Source organism: Nothobranchius furzeri, chromosome 5 (genome assembly GCF_043380555.1).
Source record: "Nothobranchius furzeri strain GRZ-AD chromosome 5, NfurGRZ-RIMD1, whole genome shotgun sequence".
Taxonomy (NCBI): Eukaryota; Metazoa; Chordata; class Actinopteri; order Cyprinodontiformes; family Nothobranchiidae; genus Nothobranchius; species Nothobranchius furzeri.
This window is the reverse complement of record NC_091745.1, coordinates 42,182,221-42,207,477: the sequence shown is the minus strand read 5'-3', so window position 1 is coordinate 42,207,477 and position 25,257 is coordinate 42,182,221. Positions and strand designations below refer to the sequence as shown.

Sequence of the window (25,257 nt, the reverse complement as noted above, 5' to 3'; positions counted from 1 at the left end):
AGGAACGTAGATCAACCCATGTGTTTTCCCAGTCCATAATGTGGTTTTCTCTATGGCTGTGGTCTGTTATTGCCGATTAATTTTATTGTGCTACCTGCTTCTAGTTTGGCTGCTCTTATGTCTTCAGCTTGTTACTTTTTCACATTTCTGTCATGGTCTGCGTCTTCCTTCATGTGTCTCCTGATGTCTCTCCATCCCTCTCTAGATTCCCTTTTGTGTCTCATAGCGCCCTCATGTGTCCTTTGTCTGCGTCTCGTTTATGTGTCTTCTGTTTGTAGGCCTTCATATCATTCCATCAGGTCCGGTGTTCATTTAGTCATCCTCAGCCCCTCCAGTTGTAGCTCCAGCCTCTTTGTCCCCAGCTCGGTGTGTGTGTGTCATTCCCGAGCTCAGTGTATGTGTGTGTGAGTGTATGTGTGTGTTAGTGTATGTGTGTGTGTGTGTGTCCACTCCCCAGCTCAGTGTATGTGTGTGAGTGTATGTGTGTGTGTGAGAGTCCTTCCCTCAGTCTTTAGGTTTAGTTTTGTGTTTATAGTTTTAGGTTTAGGTGTCCTCCTTTGGTTCTGTTTCCCCATTTAGGTAATCATTGTCACCTGCCTTCCCTCCAGCCCTCACTCCACACACCTGCTTCTTGTTTCCTTAATTGTTCTCCCTGTGTATTTAAGCCCTGTCTTGTCTCTGTTTGGTGTCGGTCCATTGTATTGTTGTCAGTTTGTTCGTGCTCTGTCTGAGTTTCTTGTCTCCAGGTCTTCGTGCTCTTTGTGAGCTTTTTGTCTCTAGGTTTTAGGTGCTATAAGAGAGCTTTGGGTGTCCTGTGCTCCAGGACTTTTGGACTTTTGGCTCGCTGCCTTGGATAAATTTTTGTTCTTTCATTCCTATAGTGATGGGTAGATGAAGCCTCATGAAGCGTTTCAGCACATTCCCCAAATAGTATTGATACTGTGTCGACACAGTGCTGCTGTTTTGCTCTACAATGACACCTACTGGACTTTAAATATCATTGCAGGCAACATACTGGAGACACAACAGACTCTGATTCAATGACCTAATCATACTTGTATACACTGTAAGCTATTGTAGGCCTACTTCATATGGTATTACTTTAAACTTCTAAATTTAAAATATATACACCTCTAAATATTCTGTGAATGATACCAAGTGACAATTAAAGTGACAGTGTTGTGAATGTGATATTACCCATTTCAGTGTCATTGACTCAAAAGTATTTTTTTAATACATTTTTATTCAGAAAAATAAGTTTATCCAATGTTTTGGCATTTAGTATATTACGTTTTTTGGACACTATTTCACCAGCTTTCGAAAACACGCGTTCACAGGGCACAGAAGAAGCTGGAGTACACAAAAACTGTAAAGCCAGGTGGAAAAGGTGTGGGTAGGATGTCTTCCGGTTCCCCCAGTATGTTAATGGATTTTCTTGTCTTGAAATGTTTCCCTCTGCTAAGTAGCGCTGGACCTCAATGATCGAGTCAGCTGTTGCATTGGTGGTTTGTCTGCCAACCTCTTGATCAAGCTGCTGCCACAGATGATCTGAAATAATAAAAAATACATAGAAGTTTTAATTTTTGTCTTCTACTCTGTATTAATACACATTAGCAACAAAACAAATGTGAAAATAAACTGATAATACTGAACAACTTGCCTGAAGTGGGTAACTGCTCTGATGAAGGTCCAGGCTGTGGCTCAGATGTTGTGTGACCAATTACTGCAGCACACTCCATTTTCAGGCGATTGACAGCCTCACTACACTTAGAGGAACTATGAAATCCGAGTGTTTTAAATCTGGGGTCTACAAGTGTTGATAGGGTCAACACACTTGATGACTCCAGATTGGAAGCAGTGTCTGTGACGCGACGTCTAAGTTGGTCATGGAGATGTGTGGCTGCTTGTGTGTGTAGATGTAAAGAGTTCCGCTCAAGTGCACAATTTAGCATTTTCATCATCCTGAAACTCTCCTCTCCTCAGACAACTCCACTGTGGCCTGATGGAAAGGGGCCAGCACAAGAAGTGCTTCCCTTAACCCTTTGATGCATGAATTATGAAATCTTCAACCATGATTTTTTAAACAATTTTTTTCATTCATCTTTAGGTGTGAATGACACAAATTTCAACAAATATTTTTGTAACATTTTGTTAATTTACAAATAATTTATTACATGTCCATCTCAGTGGACAGCGCGCATTATTAACATGAAATATGTTGGCTTGACTTGCTGAAGCTCAAATGGAGGGGCTCAAATGCAATAAAGTCTTCAACAGCTGTGCTTAATAGCAAAAATAAATAAATAACAATTTTGAGTACCTGTCCACTGTAGTGACCATTATACATCAAAGGGTTAAGATGTTGAACTCATCAGCTGTGAGTGGATTTAAATCTGTTTGGAGCGAGTCAAGAGATACCTACACTGGTTCTTTCTCATCATGTAGCCGTGACAGCATCTGATATGTGCTGTTCCAACGTGCTGGTACCTCATTGACAAGTTTCAAGGTGGGCCGTCCCATCTGTTGCTGCACTTGAGCAAGCTTCTCTTTTGTTGTGGTGCTGGATCTGAAGAATGATAAAATTTGCCTAGATTTGTGTCTTATGGATGAAAGTTCAGGGATCTGATCACAGGATTTTTTGACTATTAAATTTAGTTTGTGTGCAATGCAGATTGAATGTCGAATTTGAAGAGTTTGTGTTGCTGCTATCATGTTTGGTGCTGCGTCGGTCACAAGACACCTTACCTTATTTGTTATGGCGCTGTCATCCATCATGCCCCTTTTGACTTGGGCCAGATTGTCAGCAGTGTGACTTTGTGGAAAGTGTTTGACTCCCAACACAGATGTACACAACTGCATATTATCATTGATGTAGTGAGTAAGAGCTAAGTAAGCCTCCATGTTCAAGGAGGTCCACATGTCAGCTGTTATACTCACTGCCACAGCTTGCTGTACTTCCCTTTTTACTCGTTCGAGTTCCTCCGCATGCTTTTGGCCATTATTTCCTTAACCGTCTGAAAATGAATCAAAATCAAATCAGTTTAGTACTTAACACATTAATTAGACCACCTGTCATTAAAGCAAGAAAAACATCCAGCTATGAAGTTCTCTGTGTTTTGCCCTGTTGAATAGAAGGTAGGAATTTAAAACTGAATCCAGTTTTATACCCAAATGTGAGCTGACACACTGGACGGAAATTATTCAAGCATGCATGATATTTGAATCACAACAAGTGTTTATTTTTGTTTGCTGTGTCATAAACCTTAAATCAGACGATGGTCTAAAACATTTGTTAAGCACTGTATGTATTACATGAGTAACAGCAGCTATCTGAGACATTGTGTATACAAACCTTTCTGGTTGGCAAAACGTAAGATGGACCAAGGATCTGAATCAACCCCCTGAACCCGTCAAGCTCCACAATGCTCAGGGGTTGGCGGTCCTTTATAATAAAATTCAGGACTGCTTGGTCCAGAGCAATCTTCCTAGATTCTAGATTTCAAAATAATAAAACATATATTAGTAAAACAACTGTGACAAAGCACGTCCAGTGTCTATATAGGTCTACCTGTGTTTGTTCTTTGCTTCCTCTTCTTTTTCATGCTTGACTGTAATGTCTCAGCATTGAGGAAGTGCTCTTATTTGTATAAGACAACTCCGCTGAGCAGATCCGACATTTAACCCAAATAAAATTAAATAAATAATTTACACAGAGTCAGTCACATTGCTGTTTTCAACTCTGACAGATGCGCAGAAACAAGGAAAGACAAACACGTACCTTATTTGCAGTTAAAAGATCAAAATGATCCCACACAGCAGAAACTTATCTTTTTCTCTCTGGCTCCATTTTCTTGATGTAAAGAGGAATGTCTGTTTTATCTTTGAAATGGTAATTTTTTCACGGCGACTCATCCCGCTGACAGATGCAGAGTCGATACCTTATAAACACAGTTTGGCGCCTTGGCAATGAGCGACACAGCAGCAGTGTTGGTCACGTGACTTTTTCTTAAAGCAACACACGCATCGACACAGGTTTCTCTCCATGAGCTTGACACATGCGCCGGTGTGCCTGTGTGGCTGGACCCATCACTACATTCCTACATAAAAGGATTTTTACTTTTACCAACTCCTGACTGACTCGAGTCATCCTGGGTAATCTGCATATTTGGGTCCTAAACTTCCGCACAACGTGACAATTTCTTTCTGTGTTCCATTTTCTGTGTGTTGAGCATAAGGTAAAAACTTTGCTACTCTGTTAGATAAGAACATCAAACCAATGGAAATGGAAAAGAAACACAGAAAGGACATAACAAGGAGTTTCAGTATAAAGTCAAGTTGGGTTACACCCTTGTTTGTTAGCGCAGCCTACTGCAAAACTAGCTTTTGCCATTTAACAGTAAACCCAATCAAAGTTATATAAGGCTAAAAACGAGCTTGTTTGGGACAGTTTTAATGAGTGTAAACAGTTCCTTTCACATTTAGCATGGTGAAAGAGGCATTCCCATGCATAGTCACGTGCAAAGGGTCAAAGAGCAAATATTACAGCCAAGTAAACTGCATAAATCCAAGCCACATAAAATTTGTTCTCATTAATGCCAATAAAATGTCTTTCTTTTTACTGTCAATTTCAACAACACAATTTTAATCTAATGAATCAAAAATAATGAAAAAAATTATTAAAGCATTCATTTGAAGTTAAGTGCAAGGTGCCTTGTTGAGGAATGCAAAAATTCAGTTAGGAAAATCAGTCGAAAGTCCCAGTGCATCACTATGTATGCTAGCCTAGAAATACAGACAGACTGCTGCAGTAGCAAAAAGGTTTTGCTATGCCGGTGTCGGTACAGTATCTGCTCGGGTGCAAGATCGGCTCGGGGTCCTTCGACTGCCGATGACGTCAAAGTACGGCAAACCCACTCGGACAAAATACACTACACATCTATACTGTTGGAAAGAATTTAGCAGTTTCGTTATTAAAATAATGTTTCTTAAGACGTAAGTTTGTATTTATAATAGTATTTGTAAAATAAAACACTATATTTGATTCATGTTGAACTCCTCTTTGAGCACATCCCTTGAAGGATCATAGGTATTAGCAACACCTGTGAAATTGTATTTGCAGGAAAGAAGTGTGTCCCGTTTATTGAAGTATTTGTGTTGAGTTTTTGACGTCTTGTCCATGCGTAGTTCAGTTACGCTCATAGCTGCTAGCCAAAGCTCTGGAGTTAACAGTTTTCTGGCTTTACTAAAATACCTGTCTGTACTTATTTGATTGATGGTAGTTTTACTTTCTATTAGACTCCAAATGTAATCATTTGGCACGTTTCTAATTCATAATTTGTAATAATGTAATCGGCGATATTAGCATTAGCATTCCTATGGGTTTTTCCATGTATATTAGCATTGCCCTAACCACTCGCTGCCAAATTGCAGCCTTTGCGATTAGAAAATCTCCTTTTGTCACATCGCAATTTAATTGCACATGCAGTTAATCGTTCAGCCCTAATATACTTGCAGCTCTATGCTAAAAGTGTATTTTCAAAGAGGTAATGATGGATTTCTTTGTAAAAGTTGTCCATCTTTCCAATAGAAAAAATTTGCCTGGACCAACGTCACGTGATAACGTTACGTGATTACGTAATTCCGTAAGGTTCATGTTCAGCCAATCAACTACTTAGACGTCATCGGCAGTCGACCGACCCGAGCCGATCTTGCACCCGAGCAGATCTTGTACCGACACCGGTCGGTCTTGCCACAATACATCGTAGCCTCAGCAGGTCTGCCATCGGCCTGAGCAGTTTTGTGTCTTGCCAATCGCAGCACTCCATCGGTTTGGTGAAGATGGATGTTGCTGCCACAGGGTGAAAAAACAAAGATGGCGACGGCACCTTTGGCTTTGGCATCAGCTTTTCACTATTTAGACTTAGAATTTTTATTGAGTCAAAAGCAGATAGAGGTACTTAAGTTTATTTGGAAAAAATGATGTATTTGCATCTTCTTTGACAACATACGGTAGACTGAAAAACGTAGCGGTGAGTATGTCGCATGGTTTGTTGTGCAATATCACGTGGAGACAGTTTGAAAGACAACTGTAGATTCCGTCCCACGACTGAGCTCTTTCTATGGGTCATGGCCAGACTATATAGTCATATATAGGACATGATGCCAGGCTACTTTTATACTGCTTTTTCAGTTTAGTTGTTAGCAGAAAAGAAAATGCATGACACACACAAACACCGCATTCTAGCTGTGCAGTTGGCATGTCCAGATTGGTCCACCCACACAGCGCAGATCCAGGCTGGCTTTTCATTGACTTCATTAGTCTTTTCTGTCAGCCTGGCAGGTTGTTTCTGTATTAAATGACACTTATTTTGAAATTGACAACAAATTAAGTCGCCGGTTGAGAAGGATTTAAAGATTATGTAATTTGAGGGGATTTTAACTCTGAAAACTGAACATTGGTACTATTCCTATCATGAAGAGGAGTTTGCTCCGGTCGTGTGTGAGTGAGATGGTAATCTGTTCAGCTGGGTGGCCCGGCCTCCTTGAAAACCAACCTTATCCCTTCATTCATCAGTAGCTGCTGACAGAAAGTCAGCTCTTCTCCCCACACACACACACACACCTGCTGTAGTGTGACGAGTCCAGACTACAGTTACACACAGCCGTCACGCAAAGACGAGAAGAGAGAGAGAAGCAGGCGATGAGGTGGAATGTGACTGTTTTACGATCCTGTGTTGTGGCTAAAGTACCTCAGGAGGGTTTAGTTATGCAGATACTGGAGCTGATAATGTACTTTTCTGGAAAGAACAGACATTAAAGTGGTGGAAGCAATCAAAATAATTATGACAGATCTAGACTTCTAAAGTTCATAAAGGACAGCAGAGGGAACATCTTTACCTGTTTTGCATTCCATAAAATCTGCGTAGGACCAATCGTTTGCACCAACTACTTGGCCCTGCTCTATTGCACACACAGCAACTCTTTATTGTGAAAAAATACACAGGTAATGTAAACTTTAAAGCCATGTCACTGTTTTGCTTGTGATCTTGTGCTAGCGTGAATTCCTTTTTACCCATTTAGAATAAAGCTTCTAATCCTTCTCAATTCATTCATGTGTGAAAGTAGCTCCATAATGTTTTCATAGAGCCAGAGTTAATCCAGCCAATAAGCAGTTGGCTGGTTCAATAAGCGGTCAGTCACAACCAAAATAAACCCCAGAGTATATCTCATGGGAAAGTTCACAATGAGAACAGGGTTGGTATCTTTGTCCTTTCCAGACAATAAAACTTATCGATACACATATGCTAACTTTACTCGTCATGGCTAAAACCCTCCTGCTGATCTTAAAACGTAAATAATTCCCATTATAAAACCAAACAGAAACTGTGTATTTGAGCAAAATCAACACATGCAAACCCCAACTGTACACACAGGGAATGCTTGAGCAAACATTAAACAAATGATGACATTTAAAATGTAATCAGTAAAAACACAAAATTATGAAATAAAACAGGTAAAATGAGATTTTTCTGATGTGCGCTCAAAGATGTGCTCAGAATGTGACCAGTGAAAGACACCAGTGAGGGGATTTAGGCGTGTCATGAGATGACCAGAGAGATGGAGGAGAGGAGAGAGAATAAAACAGATTACCCCTGAGACCTCTCTTTGCTCTTTTCTAGGCTGTGGTGCCCCACTTCCTATCTAATCTTCCTTTTCGGGTCTGACACACATACTGCACACAGAGAGGCAGGGTGGACTAAATGGGTTGGTTATTCTTGTGCTGACATGGTTATTTATGGTACACAGACCTGAGAGCACTCGCTGATGTGAGCATGTGGTTAAGACATGCTAAAAGTCCAGAACCACCGTTAATCATTTACAGAGAGAAGGATAGACGTTTCCAAATCCACCACCATCTCTGGATGAAGTGCTGGTCTTACGAGGCAGTAAGTCAAGTTTAGAGTAGAAATCAGCAACCGTTTGCAGAAAAATGAATGTAAACAAGATTTTTGTCTCAAGTTACCTTAGACTGAATATCCACTAACAACGATAATCAATTCAAACAAAAATAAAAACATTATTTTCAACATGCGTTAATCCTGCTGAAGCAAAACAAACAGGTAACTCATGTTAAGAAGGTGAAGTTAATCTCACCGTATTTTACAACATTGTGAACGCATGCATTTAAAAAGGATCAGGCACTTGAGCAACCAGTGGTTCATTTTTCATTTGGTGTTCACAGAGAACAGCTTTTTGTTCCTCCTCTCACCCAGTCCTTTGGGTGATGATGAGAGTGCAAAATATGGTTCAATAAAAAAGTACATTTAAAATGTACATATACCCCTAGCTAGCCTTTCACCAGTAGAACACGGCCAAAAGTGACTTATTAGAGCTGAATGTGGTCTGACGAGACGAAAGTCAAACAACAATCCAGAATGTGTTGCTAAACCATAAAACATGTTTCACAATGCTCCCATGAAGGCACTCCTCCTAATGATGTCCTGATGACAGGAGGTAAGACACCAAGAGACAAAAACAACTGCAGCTTGGATTCTCTAATCAAATATACGCTCAAAATTGTCAATGGATTAAAGAACAGAATAGAGTAGAAAGACAGTGGCTGTACTCTGTTAATACTCTACAACAGAGAAGTCCGACCCTGGTCCTTGAGGGCGCCGATCCAGCACACGTTAGAGGTTTCTCTACTTCAACACACCTGACTTTAATCTGTTTGATTTTCCCAGGCTTTCCACCGGATGCGTAAGCAGCGCGCAAGGTATAGATGTGTTTCCCCTGTGAGCTCTGTGGCATGTCGATTTCCAGCGGGAACGCCCCTCCAGGGCTGGACAGCTCTGGTCTATAACTATCAGGGATGTTTCTCTGCCTTAAGAATCTTTGTGGCCTAAGTAATTAAACTTTGGTTATCACTTTATCCACCGATTAGAGACAAAAACAGTGCAATTATGTTTAAAACATAACATAAAAGCATTAACAGCTAGTTCTAAAAAACGGACTTTAACAAAAACGGGCACGAAAATGTACTAGCTCTGTTTCTTAACCTTTTGCGCTCACAGCGTGAATATTCCTGTGACCTTCCTTTTCCCCACAGAGACTGAGGTCTATGGATCCATTGAACAGTGGTGATAATTTAAACCAGAGGCACTCCAGAGAGACTGAACTGTTTGTCGGTGCAACACAACACAGCCTTGTTTGCAATAATGACCACCAGATTACATCTACCATGAGGATGTGTGAACCTCTGCCTGTATTAGTGTGGTAATGTGTGTGTGTGATTGTGTGTGTGTGTGTGTGTGTGTGTGTGTGTACTTGTTTAAGAGGGCCCCACATAAAGTCAAAGAGTTAGTGAGGGGACTTTCTCCTCCCCAATGTCACCCCACATCCATCTGCACGCCTGAGTGCACACACTTCATCCAAATGCATTATTCATGCAGCAGGTTACATCGTATCTATGGGAACAATTCAGACTCCAAAAAGCTCACCAAATCAGCCCACTGAGTGAATTTAACTTCATCCATCCATCATCAAAAACACTGAACATTTAACATCCAACAACAGTCATGAGGACTGTAGTCTTTTATACATGTGTAAAAGATTATAGTCTTTTTACATGTATTTTAATAAAAAATTAATTAATTTAGTTAATTAACAGTATTCCATTTTTATTCATATTTTTAAAGAAATATGACTTTCTTCAGGAGATGTTGGCTTTTATTGCTGCTTTGCAAAAGTACGTTCTTTCTTTGATCACAAATAGATTTATGGTCCATCACCAAAAACATTCTTATTTCTCTCTGAATAAAAAAACCCCATATAAACTTCAATAGAAATGCAAATGAAGTCCAAGTTCACCTTTAATGTCCAAGCAGCAGCAGAATGTTCAGCAGCTCAGGGACAATAATGAGCTGATGACGTCGGTCCACCATGCATGTGTCTTTATGCAATTGTGTGGTTGCTTTGTACTGGTCTAAATGACCTGAAATGTGTTTTTATGACTATGTGACCATGAATACTAATAGTGTTTTAAACGTTGTACTTGCTGCATCTTCCTATTGACCATTTTAAAGTACTTTTGTGTCCTTGAGGAACTTATGAAAGTCTGACTTGGAGCTGCTGTCAGACTGACTGTGTACACAGCTGGTTTTCACAGAATGGAGACACGTGTGTGTGTGTGTGTGTGTGTGTGTGTGTGTGTGTGTGTGTGTGTGTGTGTGTGTGTGTGTGTGTGTGTGTTGTCAAGGTAAAAAAAAAGAAGAGGAGGAGGAAAAAATACATTTAAAAAACCAAAGATAGGCATAACGGCAAGTAGGAAAATGAACATAAGTCTTTAAAAGACTTTGATGCTTGTTAAAGTGGTAAAAAAGTTAGTAATCATGATCACTTATAGTTGCCATGGTTACAGCTTTATTAGTGGGCTTTATCAGTGGATTTACAGCATACACGGTCACTTGGTTCAATATCGTCTTTCATGATGCAACATGCCACTGACTTCTGAGGCTGTCAGAATATGTCTGATCAGGGTTTTTCCTGGCTCAAATTGAGGCAGAGGTGATACCATCCTGACCATGCGCCAGCACATGCATACTCACTTCAACTGCCTCACCTTTTAAAGGCAAAATATTATAAAAGGCTCAATAATATGCATTAGATTGGTGTTTAGTTCCCTTTTTTCCATCTGATATTTATAATATTTGACCTACATTTCAGTAACATTTTAGGTTTGTATTAATAACACTCATCTTAGTCAAAATAACACATAAATATATCCAGTAACATATAATGCATTTCATTAACATGCATTTGTACTGGAAATGGTAATAACATTTAATTTCTGCTGCGAACAGTGTAATGGTGGCATTTCTATTATGTATGGGTTGGCAATAATCTAGTTCAAATTGTGTTCAAAGATAGAAGCGTTTGTGAATTATATATGTAGCGACATGAATGGCCTCATTTGTGACCCAAAGGTCACACTTCCCCAGCTGGGTCAAGCTGTACTTCTATTCACAGATTACCGTAAATCCTCTAATACAGGCCCGGGCCTGTATTTGACTCAAGCTCATCAAGCTCCAGGCCTTTATTGGAAGGAGGGCCAGTATTAGAGGCAGGCATCTATTTCTATTTGAGCAAAATGAACTAATGGTTTGCTGGAGTTTTTGACAATTAAAATTGTGCCCACATTTTCAAAGTTAAACACATTTCTTTTAACAACGGTAGTTTCTGCTTCAGCCCTCTCCCCCCTCCCCCCGCGCAGCAGCCGCAAACTCACTGATGCGCCTGCAGCCTCTCGGAGTTCCTGCTGCTCTAAACATTAAAATAATTATTTCATTTTCTGTTCCTCACTTCTGATTACCTTCAATGGTGTCTGTATGTTGCAACAGCAGGTACAAAAACTAACTTGTTTTTATTTGACTATTTTTCTGTCCCTTCTGTTTATTATCTTCCTGCATCTCCTCTCAATCCTAAAGAAAAACTGCTGCCTGGCTTCATATATATTCACCTCATGAGTTACCTTTGAACTGCAGTTCTAAAAGATCTACCGACCGCTAAAACAGCGGAGCGCTTGCTGTTTGGCAGCTGTATCAGTGATCAGTGCGTCGGAGGACAAGTTGATGCGCGCACCGCCCCGCTCCACAGCATGCAGCGAAACGCATCAGGCGCAAATAAAAGACAGAAAACATTAAAGGAAATGAACCGACATGAACGATCGCGTGTCAGTACCTACGGTCTGGCACAGCGCATTGCTGATCACAGAGAATGTGATCATACGATAATTCAATAGGGAGCGTGGTTTCACAGACGCGGAAGTGATAGCGTCGGTGAAACGCCGGCTGCTCTAGGAAACCCCCGAGCGTTCGAGCGCCAACGAAGTGACACGGAAATGCCGGGCTTTCCAGAAGTAAGTAAGATAACTTACTATGAGCTGATAGTTCGTTGGATTGATCGGTAGGTTGGAAACTCTGATCATGAATCTGAAGAAACGATGACTGAGCTGTAAAGGCGACTTCCGTTTATAGCCGCGGTTTGTGACGTAGGTGCGACGTGAAGGGAATCCCTGCGAGGGGCATGCTGGGAGTCCCTACTTCGCGGATTTTCACCTATCGCGGCCAGGTCTGGAACGCATCTACCGCAATAAACGAGGGATTACTGTAGTTCATACACACCCTACTGCTGCTCCCCAGAGTGTTCTGCAGCATAATCAGCACGTTCTCTTTGAACTTGATAGTGTAATGACCTGGCTGGGGTTGTAAGCCAGGTGCATTCTGGGTATTGTGTTATATGTGTTTCCTATCGTTCTGCTAGTTCCTATGTGCTGATTTGCGTGTTGTGTGAGTGTTATGTAAGCCACAGGGAAGGTGATGTGTGTTCTGTGGAGCGGGTTGAATTAGCATGGTTAACTGACACCGTGACTCTGTGTGGTAGGAGCGTGATAGAGGATCGTGTCTGAAGCGTTATAAAGCTTGAAGAAAAAGCCTAATAAATGTCTGCGTGAATCCCTACTGCCCCTGCTGGTTGATTTAGGGACTATAACCCTGCCGCTGGGACGCTTGTACTTGCTTGTTACCACATTCCATCCGGCCACAATAAGAGACCGGCCATTATTTACCTCCGCTGACTCCGACACCGGCCAAAATTGGAGACCCGGCCTTTAATTGAATACCGGCCTGTATTAGAGGATTTACGGTATCCATCACAGGAGACACAAAGTCTGCTGTAAACCATCTTTTATCTGACTGCTGTTCCATCTGCAAGACGAAGGACACTTCAAGATTTAAAAGATTCATTTTTAATAAACTCTATAACCATCGCATCTCTTGGCAAGCTTTCGACAAGCTAAAAGCTTTCTACAGCTGACACAGCAAACGGTTCCTTCAGCTATTCAGAAACAGCTGTTCTAGACGCAAACGATTTCATCTATCTGTTGTGATCCGGGAGACGACTCTGGACCGACCTGGTCGTACTGCGGTCTTTTCTACGAACTTCGGTACCTTGGGGTCAGCCGACCCCCCGACATCTCGGATCCGAAAGGGAGTCTCTTCAGGGGTACGTAGAACACAGCATGATTGCGTCTGATGCCGTTTTGATAGGAACCAACTTCATAGCTTAATGCAGACCAAATTCTTTTCACCCAGAACTCAGTTCTTCTAGATGCAAGGTTCTGATGAACACACACCATTCAATCACCATACATCTCACCTTCCATCCATTTAGATTCATCCATCACAGTCGTCCTATTTAACTTGTCTCGTTTTAATTTGTTTAGAAAATAAATTTCTTGCTTTTATAAACCTGACTCTGTCTGAATTGATACGAAGTGTGTTTGATCCCTGAAAAAGCAAAGCATCCTAGAATCTTCTGATTAAACATTCAAAGACCAAGCAGGTTGATAGTCTATATTTATATAGAAGATCACATCTTATTGGTCATAAGTAAAGGTAATATATTAAGCTTAAAAGCAACTATATTTACCCTCTACAGACGTGAACCCAGTCTTAGATTAGTTACATTTGTTCCTTCATCTCAGTTATTTTTCTACTTTTCAACGTCTGCAGTGTAACATTTAGAAAAAAATAATAAAACACAAACAAGGCACCCCTTTCCAATGACGCGTTTCTCTGTTGGTGAGGACTTTCTATTCAGCAGCTCAGAGACTGAAGTTCATTTGCCAGAGAAATGTGTTTTGAATTTGGCTTTGCATGCGCCTCAGACATCTCAGTTCCAAAGCTTACTTGCCTAACCGGGTTTGTGTTTAAACAAAAACAGAACGCAATCAGAATTAACACCCACAAACCCATGCGTACACAAGTGTACAGAGGGTTTGCTGGAATTCAAACACAAAAATACGTACTCCCTATTTCTCTAAAGCATGCCACCGCTCAGCTGAGAGATTCCAAAGTTTTAATTTTGTTCTCCCACACATATTTTGAAACACCCACATATCATGACCAATAGGAGGATGCCTATGAACAAAGTACCATTAAAACATGGATCCAGTATAAATAACCAGTTGCTAATTGTTATAAATATATTGTGTATTTTCTATGAGTTTTCTGTTCAATAATTAACCACAAATGCAAGCATTATGTACAAGTGTACACCTGGATGTGCAATTGACCCACTAACTAAATCAGTCTGTGACCATAATGATCTGTGAGACACTCAGAGGGGATCAGAGGTGAACGGCAGCTGAGAGGCACAGAGCCTGCCTGGACTGGACTGAAGACAGGAAATGTGGGCAGCCATGGCTGGAGTTGGGTGAAGCTGGAAAAGAGAACAGAGGTGTCTCACAGAGGGCTCTTCAGACTGAGGCTGCTCTGTAACGGACTCCAGAGGACGAACTGAGAGAGGAAAGACCCAGATTTGTTTTTTCTGTTACGTGGTGATGTATGGAGCTCTGTCTATAGTTCAGCACACAAACCGCACTTAGAGAAATAATCCAAACCTTCTAGGATTCCACTAAATTCTGCTCCATAAAGGATTTTGTGTTCAGCAGAGTTTAGGTTTTAAAACTTCTTTGTAAACATTTGAATTCATTCATTCTAAAAATGCAGAACACTAAAACTAACCGTAACCCTCTCAGGCTCAAAATAGGTTTAGATAAAAGGACGAACAGCTAAGTCCTTCAGGGGTGCTTCTGAGTTAAAAAATGCTCATGAAATACGTATGTGGAGTAACCAGGTAGGTAGGTTTTAACATTGCAAATCTGCAACGCCTGCCTCCAGAGGGTTAAAGCAAACGCAGATAAAATGTAAATAAGTTACATAAACCTGGGTGAGTCAGAGGCTAAGATAACTGAGAGCAGCTGTGAGCCGTCTCTGCTCTGAAACAGAGGCAATTCGAGCTGATCCAGACTTGGAAATGATAGAAGGTAAATCTGTATAACCTTAGTTATTACTGGATAATCAGAAATTAAGAATCTGAACTTGTGCAATATATTGTACCTGTCATTTTAACTTGTAGCTTCCCACGTGGACACCAATCTCTGATGTTGGTATAATCTTGCAAACGCAAATACGCATATCGCAAAGAACAGAAGAAAACGCAACAAATGGTCAGCTCAAATGTTTGCTACACATAATGTATTTTTCCAGTCAAATGGAAGCATGAAGCTTTTGACAAATCAAAAAGAGAGCTTCACCCATTTGGCCAATAGGGTGGGTTCATATAGGTTAGATGGCCGCCCCCTAGGCGACGGAACCTAATCTGGGTGGCTAGGAAACACCAAAGTTAGCGTCTTTCTGCTCTTTCAGTCGATTCTGCTTTTCCCAGGATTCACTGATCACAATTTTTCCCATTTTTATGATATTTTTCAGGGCCTGAAATTCACTGCGGGATTGCGGGTATTGCGCGTTATATAGTTGCTTCTCGCAAATCCAGTTTTATAATGCGGGAAAGTCCCGCACAGCCTGCAGCGAATGTGGACGTTTGTATCGGAACCATTAAAATCCCACAACATCGAACCCGTTCTTCATCTTGGTGATTGGCGGCGCGCTGGATTTTTTTTTTCTCTCCACTTATCAAAATACGAGCTCAGTCCCTTGCTAGCAGCAAAGCAGTGCTTCGATTGTCGGATTTAACGCCTGCATGCAGACATGGACCGCTGGTTAAAACGGAAATCTAACAACGAAGGGGAACCTGCTCCCAAAAAAACTGTACAAGAAATCCCCAGCACGGAAGGCAGCGAGGGAGGAGGCGTTGGAGGCAGGGCGGGTGGCAGCGCCGATTCCAGCGATGCTGTGAATGAGACGGATCCTCCGGACTTTCAAAAAGGTAGTGCCACTGAACGTAACGTTAGCAAGCAGCCTAAAGATAAGTTTCAGGCTAACTGGCTCAGACTGTATCCCTGGCTTGAAAATAACAATGGTGAAATGAACTGCTCCATTTGTAAGATGTACGGCGCTGTGCCTTTTGCAAGTCGATGCTACAAAACATCAACTTTACGTCGTCACGCTGATGGTGTGTCTCACACTGCAGCAATAAAAAGAAAACGTGAGGCGGATTCAGCTAAAAGTGTAATGACCAAAGCTATCGAAGATGCACATTTACAGTCTGCTGCAGAAATGAAGGGGCTCCTGAAAACTGCATATTTTATTGCAAAAAATGAAATGGCAAAAGCTAAATTTTGCCATGTGGTTAAATTCCTGAAAGAAATGGAGTGTCCTGCTTTCAAAAAACTTACAGAAACATCAAGCTATGGTAGCTACATCAATGAAAAAGGACTGTCAGAAATGCAGCAAGCTATTGCAAGTACACTTGTGGAAGATATTGACAAAGCTGTTGAAAGAAGTCCCGTGTTTTCATTAATATTGGATGAATCTACTGACATTAGTAACACCAAACGACTGATTATCTATGTCAGGTTCATAGATGACAACAACGTCAAAACAAAACTGATAAGGAATTCTGAAATTGCTGATGGAAGAGCAGACACTATTGTTGAAGATGTAAAACAGCTATTGACAGAAAAAAAACTGGATGGAAAAAAACTTGCTGCAGTTTGCACTGATGGAGCTGCTGTAATGACAGGATGCAGACAAGGAGTTATTAAAAAGCTCAGAGAGCTATACAACCCAGACCTGGTAGGAATCCACTGTACGGCTCATCGTCTCGCACTTGCTGCCAGTGATGCAGCCAACTCTGTGCCACAGGTGAAACGGTTTCAGCAGGATTTGAGATCAATTTTTATTTTTTTCAGTAATTCTGCTGTCAGAAGCAACAAGCTGCATGAATTGCAGAAACAGCTGGATGAACCCCAACTGAAGTTCACCCAGCCGCATGCAGTAAGGTGGCTGTCAATTCACAATGCAGTGTCGGTAGTGTGTAGATCACTGAAATCCCTGAGAGATGTCCTGGAGCACATGGCTTCCTCTAATGCACAAGATGCTGACAAAGCTAAAGGTCTGCTACTAGCTGTGAGACAGTTTAACTTTGTGGCTCTTTGTCACATGATGAAGGACGTACTGATGCATGTAGTCCTTCTCTCAAAACATTTTCAAAGAGAAGATCTGGACTTCTCCACAGCACAGCCAATGGTTGAAAGTACCAAAGAAGCCCTGAAGGAAATAATCGTCCACCCTGGCCCTGCAGAAACTGAATTCTTCAGATCTCTTGATGGAAACAAGTTTAAAGGAGACAAAATTTTTGACTGCCACACCCAAAAACCAGCCTTTGATGACATGAAGAGCAGGTACGTGGGAACTTTAATAACAGAGATTGAGAGAAGATTCCCCTGTGAGACACTGGATGTTCTGTCATGGTTTAACGATTTTGGAGCCAAAAAAAGCCATTATGGCAAAAAAGTCCGATAACTTTTCTCATTATGGCCTTGAAAAACTCGACAACCTTCTTGCACACTTCTCAAACTATGTAAGTGCAGTGGATGGACGCTCGGAGTTTGCCTTGCTGAAGCAAACTATGGTTTCCAGTGACTCGTACGCCTCATTGACCTTCCAGCAGTTTGCAGAGGCTGTTTTGAGTGACCATCGGGGTGTGTTCACTGAAATGGAGAAGCTCATTAAGATCGCTTTAGTCATCCCAATTGCCAGTGTGTCATGTGAACGCGGATTCAGCACACAAAACAGGATAAAAACAAGATTCAGAAATTCTCTGAATAACGCAAACCTCACCAATCTGATGCTGATTTCAGAGCTTGGCCCTCCGCAAGAGCAGTTTGATTTCAACAGAGCTTTCATCAAATGGAAAGAGATGAAGCAGAGGAGACAGAAGACAGAGAGGACAGAGGACCAAGCGGAGCGTGGGAGAACCCCGCTCCAAAACTAATTAGTACTGTGAGCTAACAGATACATTAATGTACATAGTTGCAATCGTGTTTGATGCCACATCAACGAAACTGTTTGTGTTAAAAGTTAAGTTAATGAAAATTCATCAGTTTGAGATAGAGGAATTCAGAGAAAGAAATCAGAGTAAGAAGCGAAGATGGAGACAACAGATAAAGAAGCACAAACAAGAGCAAAGATGCAGCCCAGAGAGTTGGACAACAAACTTCAGCAATGAAAATTGTTAAGATAATTTCTAATACCAGTGCAGCAAAAAGGAGCATTTTTATTTGATTTTTATACTTCAAAGTTATTACAATGGAGAAAGATGCAGTGTTAGAGGCCAAGAAAAAGACAACATTCGGACAAAAGAAAAGAAGGCCACAGATGCAGCTATGAGGACCACTAAGCAAGATTAAAAAAAGTTAATAAATGCATCAATCTGAGGTAAGAATACAACAATGTTAAGGCCTGTTGTTAATCCCACAAGTAGTTCCTGGAAAGTTTATATTTATTTTTTTAACTTCTGTGTGAGGAAAGAAATCAGGCAGAGGAGATGAAACAAAGAAAGGGACAAGAGCAACGAAGATGAGAATGCTGCAGGAGTCCAATGAAAGCTGCTTATAAACGTGATGTAAGGTATGATTAGTACAACATAAGACTGCACATTTGGTAATCACCCCCCCCCCCCCCATATATATAAATTCCCCCTGTACAGACATATGTGAAGGGGGAATTCCCCCCTGTTTTTAGAAGTGAATTTCAGGCCCTGTTTTTGAATTTCTTTGTTTTGATTTATTTGTTTGTTTGTTCGTTAGTTTAATGCAAGTCATATTGTCATCGCAATATTACTCACGGTTATCGCAGGTTTTCCTAACATTGTGCAGCCCTATTATTAAAGCTCTCATTGCCACCTTTGTGGTAGTCACCACAACAATATTTGGTTCTTGGGGTGAATTTTGCCATCATGACACCCACAAACATCCAAATAAATAAATAAATAATAATATATGCCAGTCTTGCTGTCACAGCTGGTAAATGCTGCTGAAAGTCACTATTTTAAGTGAACAAATGACATACATTCACTTCTCTTGACTGACTGTTATTCTGAGCTCTGAACTCATTGTAGAGTCTGAGAGGAGCCGGGCTCCTTTGGGAGGCTCTGCTGTTGATGGGAGAGGTTGTAGCTGGGCAGAATATACAGGTCGGACAGACGGAAGAGGTCGTTAGTGATGAACAGAGGCTAGCTGCTCAGAAGGAACCAAGACAAACTGGAGGGAACACCTTATGGTGATTTCATGGCGAAAAACACTGAGCTAACAGTAATATTCCCAGCATTAGCAGCACGAGAGATTTATAGCTTAAGCTGATCTGAGGTTTACGGCAACAAGCCAGTGCTTGAGCACAACTAACCCTCTGGTTCTCCAAAGGAAGAGGCAATATTATGTTTCATCACCTTCTCAGGCAGTAAAGAGCTGCCTCCACTCACAGGTTGTTGGTTGTTTTGTCACCACTGGTTCAGTGAAAACTTTACTGTTCCTGTACTTCCTAACTCAAGCATAATTGAAAACAGATCAAGTCAGCTAAGAGGCAGGAGGACGAAATAAAATTATAGCTGCAGGAGGTGAAAACTATAAACAAACACATTTTCAGCCAGCTTCTGAAGAACAGAGTGGAAATGAGGAAACGCTGTTTTAATACTCACTAACTGCACCAGGACAGTAAAATACCTTAATCTCAGGTGCAAGGACAAACGATGTGAGTGAATCTCATCACAACACTGAAGTAAACGAGATTTGAAATTAACAACTGGAGGACTTTAAGGTCCAAACAGATCCGACAGGCTTCTGCATGCTGGCTCTGTGGCAGGTGTAAATTTCATCACTACAAACTCAGACTTGTTTAAAGAGTCACCATCACTCCAGCTGCTGACAGAGCCACACACACACACACACACACACACACACACACACACACACACACACACACACACACACACACACACACACACGGTTTTCTAACACCAGCCAAACCACACATGACAAAAGCCCCTTTTATGACTGATAATAAACTATTATCCTTTGGGTGGTGTGAGTAATTAAGTTCCGTTTGTGTGTGAGTGTAAATAGCTTTTTGAACATCTCAATGCCAGATGGTGCCAAAAATCAAGACACTGCTAATCCTTGCACTGGTCAGAATTTATATGAAGTATTTCAGATGCTAATCAAACTGGTGGGCTACTAGATGTGAAGTGTGACGAGTAAAAAAAACAACCTGTAGAAAGATCTCAGCTCCATGTCTTTTTACTCGGTGGTCAGACTCAAACACTTAATTAGCTCTTCAAACTGGTAAAACTGGCTCTCTGTAGCCTTTTTGACACACTGCTAAAATGTAGTTTTAGTCCAACAAATAGTAAAAGTGGTTGCATGAACATGCACAAGAACAGGGTCGAGCTAAAAATCAGAAAACAGGCTCACAGAAACAGACGCAAGTCAATTATGCAACGAAGGAAACTATGACGCATCTATAATGGACACAAAGAAAGACCCACATAGAAAAAAGATCCACTGCTGTTGAAACAAGAGAGGATTATTTTCTAGCATATCTGTTCTCATGCCCATTTTCACTCTTTCATGGACTCAATAGAGCTTTGTCTGATACAACCAGTAGTCTTGAGGTTTTAGAGAGAACATTATAAAACTTAGTTTTGTCTGCAGTTTGGAAACACGTGCACCTGAGTTCTTAAAAATAACGATTTAGTCTTTTGTTCTGCAAGTACTTTAATACTTTCTCGACCCCAAGCGTTTATGTGCAGATATAAACCAGACTTGTGTATGAGGACAGGTAAACAGCTAAGGAAGTAAATGGCCACTAGACTGACTGCAGTACAGAATAATGCTCTACCTGCACAGGTTGTAGCCTGTATAGTCTGTTTATCTCAGCTGTATTGTTTTCTAGTGTTACTCAGCTGTATCATTTAAAAAGCTGATGCACTCTAAAAACCTCAACTACAGTTTTGTCATTATAACACATATTTCTAAGTTAACTGAGCATTTTTTTTCTAAAATAGTTTAACTGAATTAAAATATTAAGTTCACAAATTAGTTGTCCATTTAAACTCAATTTTTCAGTTGAGACAACTTTAGGTAATGAGTGGTGCATCCAGAGAAGCAACTAAGGGCCCCACACATGGTAAACTTTGTTGAAGTATTGGAAATCATGTAATTTATCCATGGGAATACAATGAATACTTACATTTATATCTTTGCATTTGTATATATTTGTGTTTTTATGTGTTTGTAAACATTTTAGTTTAACATGCCAATCTGGTGCCATTAATGTTAAACTGACTGTGTAAAGTAATCTAATAAACAATAATTCATCTTAAAAAAAAGTCATGTTTCAAACATTGGCAGAAATTTGTTTTTAATAAATCTTAGTAACATTAACTAAAGTACTTCAAAGTTTTTGAAAGTTTTTGTAACTTACACTCATACCAATTTTTAACTTCTTACTTTTAAAAAATAAAGCATAAATGTATTTTAATGATAAATGTGTTATTTCTTAGAGTTAAACTATGTATAATTTTACTCATTTTCTTAATGATGTGAATCTGCACCTAAAATAATTATCTTCTCACAAAGCGCTCTCAAAACATTTGATTTTTGTATAGCTTTATGTGTATTTGTATAATTAATCCCCCTTAATGATTGTTCACATAAATGTACTCCACTGAATTGCATATTTTGTTTGTTTTAACGTTGTTTAATCTATTCGTACTTTGTTACATTATGGTTTTGAAATAAATCAATAAAAAACAACGGAAACAGTTTCGTTTTAGAGAGAAACGAAATGCGATTCGGACGCCCGATCGATAGGTGGCAGACAGTTCGAGAAATTCAAGAATTTAGAGACAGTCGTCATTTCCGGAAGCCGGGTTAGCGCGGGACAGAGCCGGTGTCGGTACCAGAGCGGAATTTGGACGAGAAGCACAGCACCGTTGGTCTGAATGTTCCGCATGTATGCTGTTTGATCAGGTAAGCCTCTTTATGATATAAACGTTATTTTGCTGGTTGCCGCTCAAATGCCTTAAGTATTTAAACACATTGGTATATTGACAGAATTGGACTTTCGTACTGGTCGAGGCCAAGCTAGCAAAGGCTAATTCTTGTGTAAGTGAAAGTGTGTGCTTGCTCTGGCATTCTACCATCTAAGTCTACTCTATTTTTTTGACTGGGAAATGCTTTTATTTAATTTTTTTAGTCCCCAGCGTCCAACTTCACTGGTATTTATCCTCATATATTTCGTTTTATGTCGCCATCTGTCGAGATTAACCGTTGTGCGCGCTCATTTTCCCTAGTGGATGGCGCCACACGTTTTTGTGGAACACGGACATAAAAGTGTCTAGAGCCCTTTTCAGATAGACATTCTGGAACATTTGTGGACAATTCAATCCGGTTTTTAACCGGAACTGTGTTTTCAGACACACCACTTTTGTACTTGAACTTGTCCTTTCGGCTGCGTTCACACAGCAGGGAAAAGTTCCAGATGTCTGACGGCGGCAGGGGGTGGGGGTGGGGGGAGAGAGAATCGGACTCATGTTAAGAAGAACAAGAAAATATCATTTCTATAGCGCCTCTCAAGATAAAAATCACGAGGCGCTTAAGCATAATTCTGCGCACACGAAGACGCATAAGAGACCTGGATGATGAAGCTCAATGGTTAAAGGAATCACTGAAGCGCTCCGTCGCGCGTCTAGACGGTACCGTTTTTCAGAATCATCAGTATTCTTGTTCATTCTTCAGCCAAGGTGTCTTTCTTGTGCAGAAAACTCATGTCATGGTACATTGAACATTCCAGATGCTATGAAGTATCTGAAACAACTGACATTGAAATTCTTGAGGAAGAAGATCTTAATGATATCCATCCTCTTACGTCTTATGTTATTCAGGGAAAAGCTGTTGTCTCCCTGAAGAAGTTCCTCCTCCACCTTTAAGGTAATAATAATAATAATAATAATAATAGGGAACAAAAATGTAGTAATTGATTGTTTGAGATGGTGAAATGCTAATTGACTTATATTTGTTTAATGGCTTCCAGAGAAATTCACTTGTGCACACATTACCCCCGAAATATTATATTGTTTGTATTAAAGCAGAGTTACATGACCAGTTGTCGTCTATTGAGCATAACTCTTTACTGGTACTCCTCTTGCAAACCTTCATGATTTTTTTTGTGACGTATTTTGTTATAATTTACTTTTTTTTTTTCTTCTTTTTTTTGCGTTGCAGATCATGCTGTTTCGTGTCATTGTGTCACCAGACAACATCAGAAGGGTGGATATTTCAGAGAGCCTGTGTTCAGTAGAACATTTAAAGAACATTCTTCAAGAACGCCTTGAACTTGCAGGTGATATTTTGATTCAGTTTGAGGATCCTGATTTTGGGAATGAACTGTGCAATTTAACAGACATTAAAGAACTTCCTAAAGACAAAGCAGTACTGAAGATTCTGTATCAAGGAGCAATCCAACAAAGAGATGAATCTGCATCCTCAATTTCTTCCACGCCATCTTTAAATGACTTACTTCCATCAACCAGCACAAGTCGGAGTTCAACCCTACATCTTACACAGCGAGACAGTGGAATGGAAAATACTTTTTCCATGAGGAGGAAGGAAATAGTGGGAAAACAACCCTTTGTCTCTGATGTGATGAATCGATGGCTTGCGCTGTTCTTTGAAGAACAGGTTTGCATTTTCCAATGTGTTGTATTTGATATTTTGAAGGAGCACTATGTAAGAATTCTACTGTCTAATAATCACAAAACAGTCTAGTGCCTTAATCATGGTGGAAACAGATTTCCTTTAAAGCCAGCTGGAAGGTTGTCAGACCTTTTCTTTCAAAACAAAAAGGGAGATGTAGTAAATATTTAGTAGAAGTTTGTAATGTTGCTGTGCCTCTGGCGAGCTAACGCTGCAGAACAGACATTTGTAATTTGGTACAGTCAAAAGCTACAAAGTTTTTTTTTTTAAACAAAAGCAAGGAGTGACCCAGAAGCAGGCTAGAGGCTAACGTTGAGGTAACAATGCTAATAGTATATAATAAGCAACTGTTATGCGCTAAAAATATTTCAAGCTACTTTTTAAATGACAGACAACTGGATATTACAGTGAAATGTGTGTCAAATTAATCAGTTAATCAGTCAAAGTTTATTAGCGCACTGAGTCCAGAGTAAAAACAAAAATAATTCAATTATGGCGTTTTACATCCTTTAATGAGTCGTTCATTAAAGCCAGCTAACAGCAAGAAGAAGGAAAAACAACACTTACTTTAATGCTGGATAAATATTACAGTAAATGCTCTACACCGTAAAACACCCAAGCGTGGTAACACCTGATATAATAATGTACGTCTATTATTTAAAATCTGGTGCTGATTTGTAACAGCCATGAAATTCAGAACAACAATGAGATAGTTAAAAATTTGCTTAGAAAAAGGTCCTGCAGTAACCACATTTTACCACTAGATGTTTGTCTTATGTTATTCTTACATAATGCACCTTTAATTATGTTTTCTGTTTAAGTGCAAAAATTGTGGTACATTTAGCATATTTTATGTGATAATGTTTTAATGAGCACTATTACCTCAAAGATATGTGCTGAGTTTTTTCGAGTTACCCGGGTGGAGCTGATGAAGACCTTCTTGTCATTTCTGGATGAACACTCTGCACAACTCATAAAGCTGTACAGATCGCGCTCTGGAAAACTTGAGAAGGAGCTCAAGAACCTTCTAGATATATTTGATGAGAAGGTAAAGATGTGTATGAACTGTTATTTCTGATAAACATACTGTGGGAGACCAGCTCTAACATGAGATTTTTCTAATTACTAATTTAATTTTCTCATGTAACTGTCTTTCAGAAGACCGATGTGCTTGAATACAGAAAGTCTACAGCTCTTCGAGGTCTGCCTCTATATTTGAAGGAACAGTCTGATGGGTTTCTAAAAACGTGTCTGGTAAGGTATAGTGCTATTGCTGTTTAGATATCCTTAAGAAAAGCCTAAGTCACTGTCTTGTCTCTATGTTCATGACCATTTACATTAGGAGATTCTCACTGAAGGCATCAAAACTATAAATGAACACATGTGGAGTTATGTACTTAACCAAAAAAGTGCAAAACCTAAAAAAACATGTTTTATAATTTATTTTCTTTCAAATAGCCATCCTTTGCTCTGATTACTGCTTGGCAAACTCTTGGCATTCTCTTGATGAGCTTCAAGAGGTAGTCCTTCAACACAGTTGGAAAACCATTTCAGCAATGGGTCATCTTTTCAGGTTTCTTTGTTTTCCTCCACAGCACCTAGATTACCACATAGTGCACCAGTAAAATGTGTTCAGACTGCAGTGCGCACATTTAACGAAGCTTCGAATAAGTAAATAAATAATCAAGGAATTTAACGAA

The 25,257-nt window shown here is 40.1% G+C and overlaps 2 protein-coding genes across 10 annotated transcripts in view; one reads left to right on the top strand and one right to left on the bottom strand.

The window, feature by feature from the left end:
• The window catches only part of LOC107378730 (protein MTSS 1), a 70,521-nt gene that overhangs the window by 19,453 nt on the left and 25,811 nt on the right, over positions 1-25,257 (bottom strand). The gene's annotated exons all lie outside the window — the stretch shown is intronic.
• Positions 22,672-24,827, top strand: LOC139069822 (uncharacterized). The gene is made up of 3 exons (XM_070550802.1): positions 22,672-22,792; positions 23,087-23,542; positions 24,447-24,827. The coding sequence occupies exons 2-3, from the start codon at positions 23,090-23,092 to the stop codon at positions 24,633-24,635; spliced, it is 642 nt and encodes a 213-aa protein (XP_070406903.1). The 5' UTR covers positions 22,672-22,792; positions 23,087-23,089; the 3' UTR covers positions 24,636-24,827.

Bases quoted from the DNA above. Each gene is read 5' to 3' on its own strand.
- LOC139069822 (XM_070550802.1), top strand. From the start codon at position 23,090: ATGCTGTTTCGTGTCATTGTGTCACCAGACAACATCAGAAGGGTGGAT. The intron at 23,543-24,446 runs GTTTGCATTTTC...ATTACCTCAAAG, and splicing joins CGCTGTTCTTTGAAGAACAG to ATATGTGCTGAGTTTTTTCG.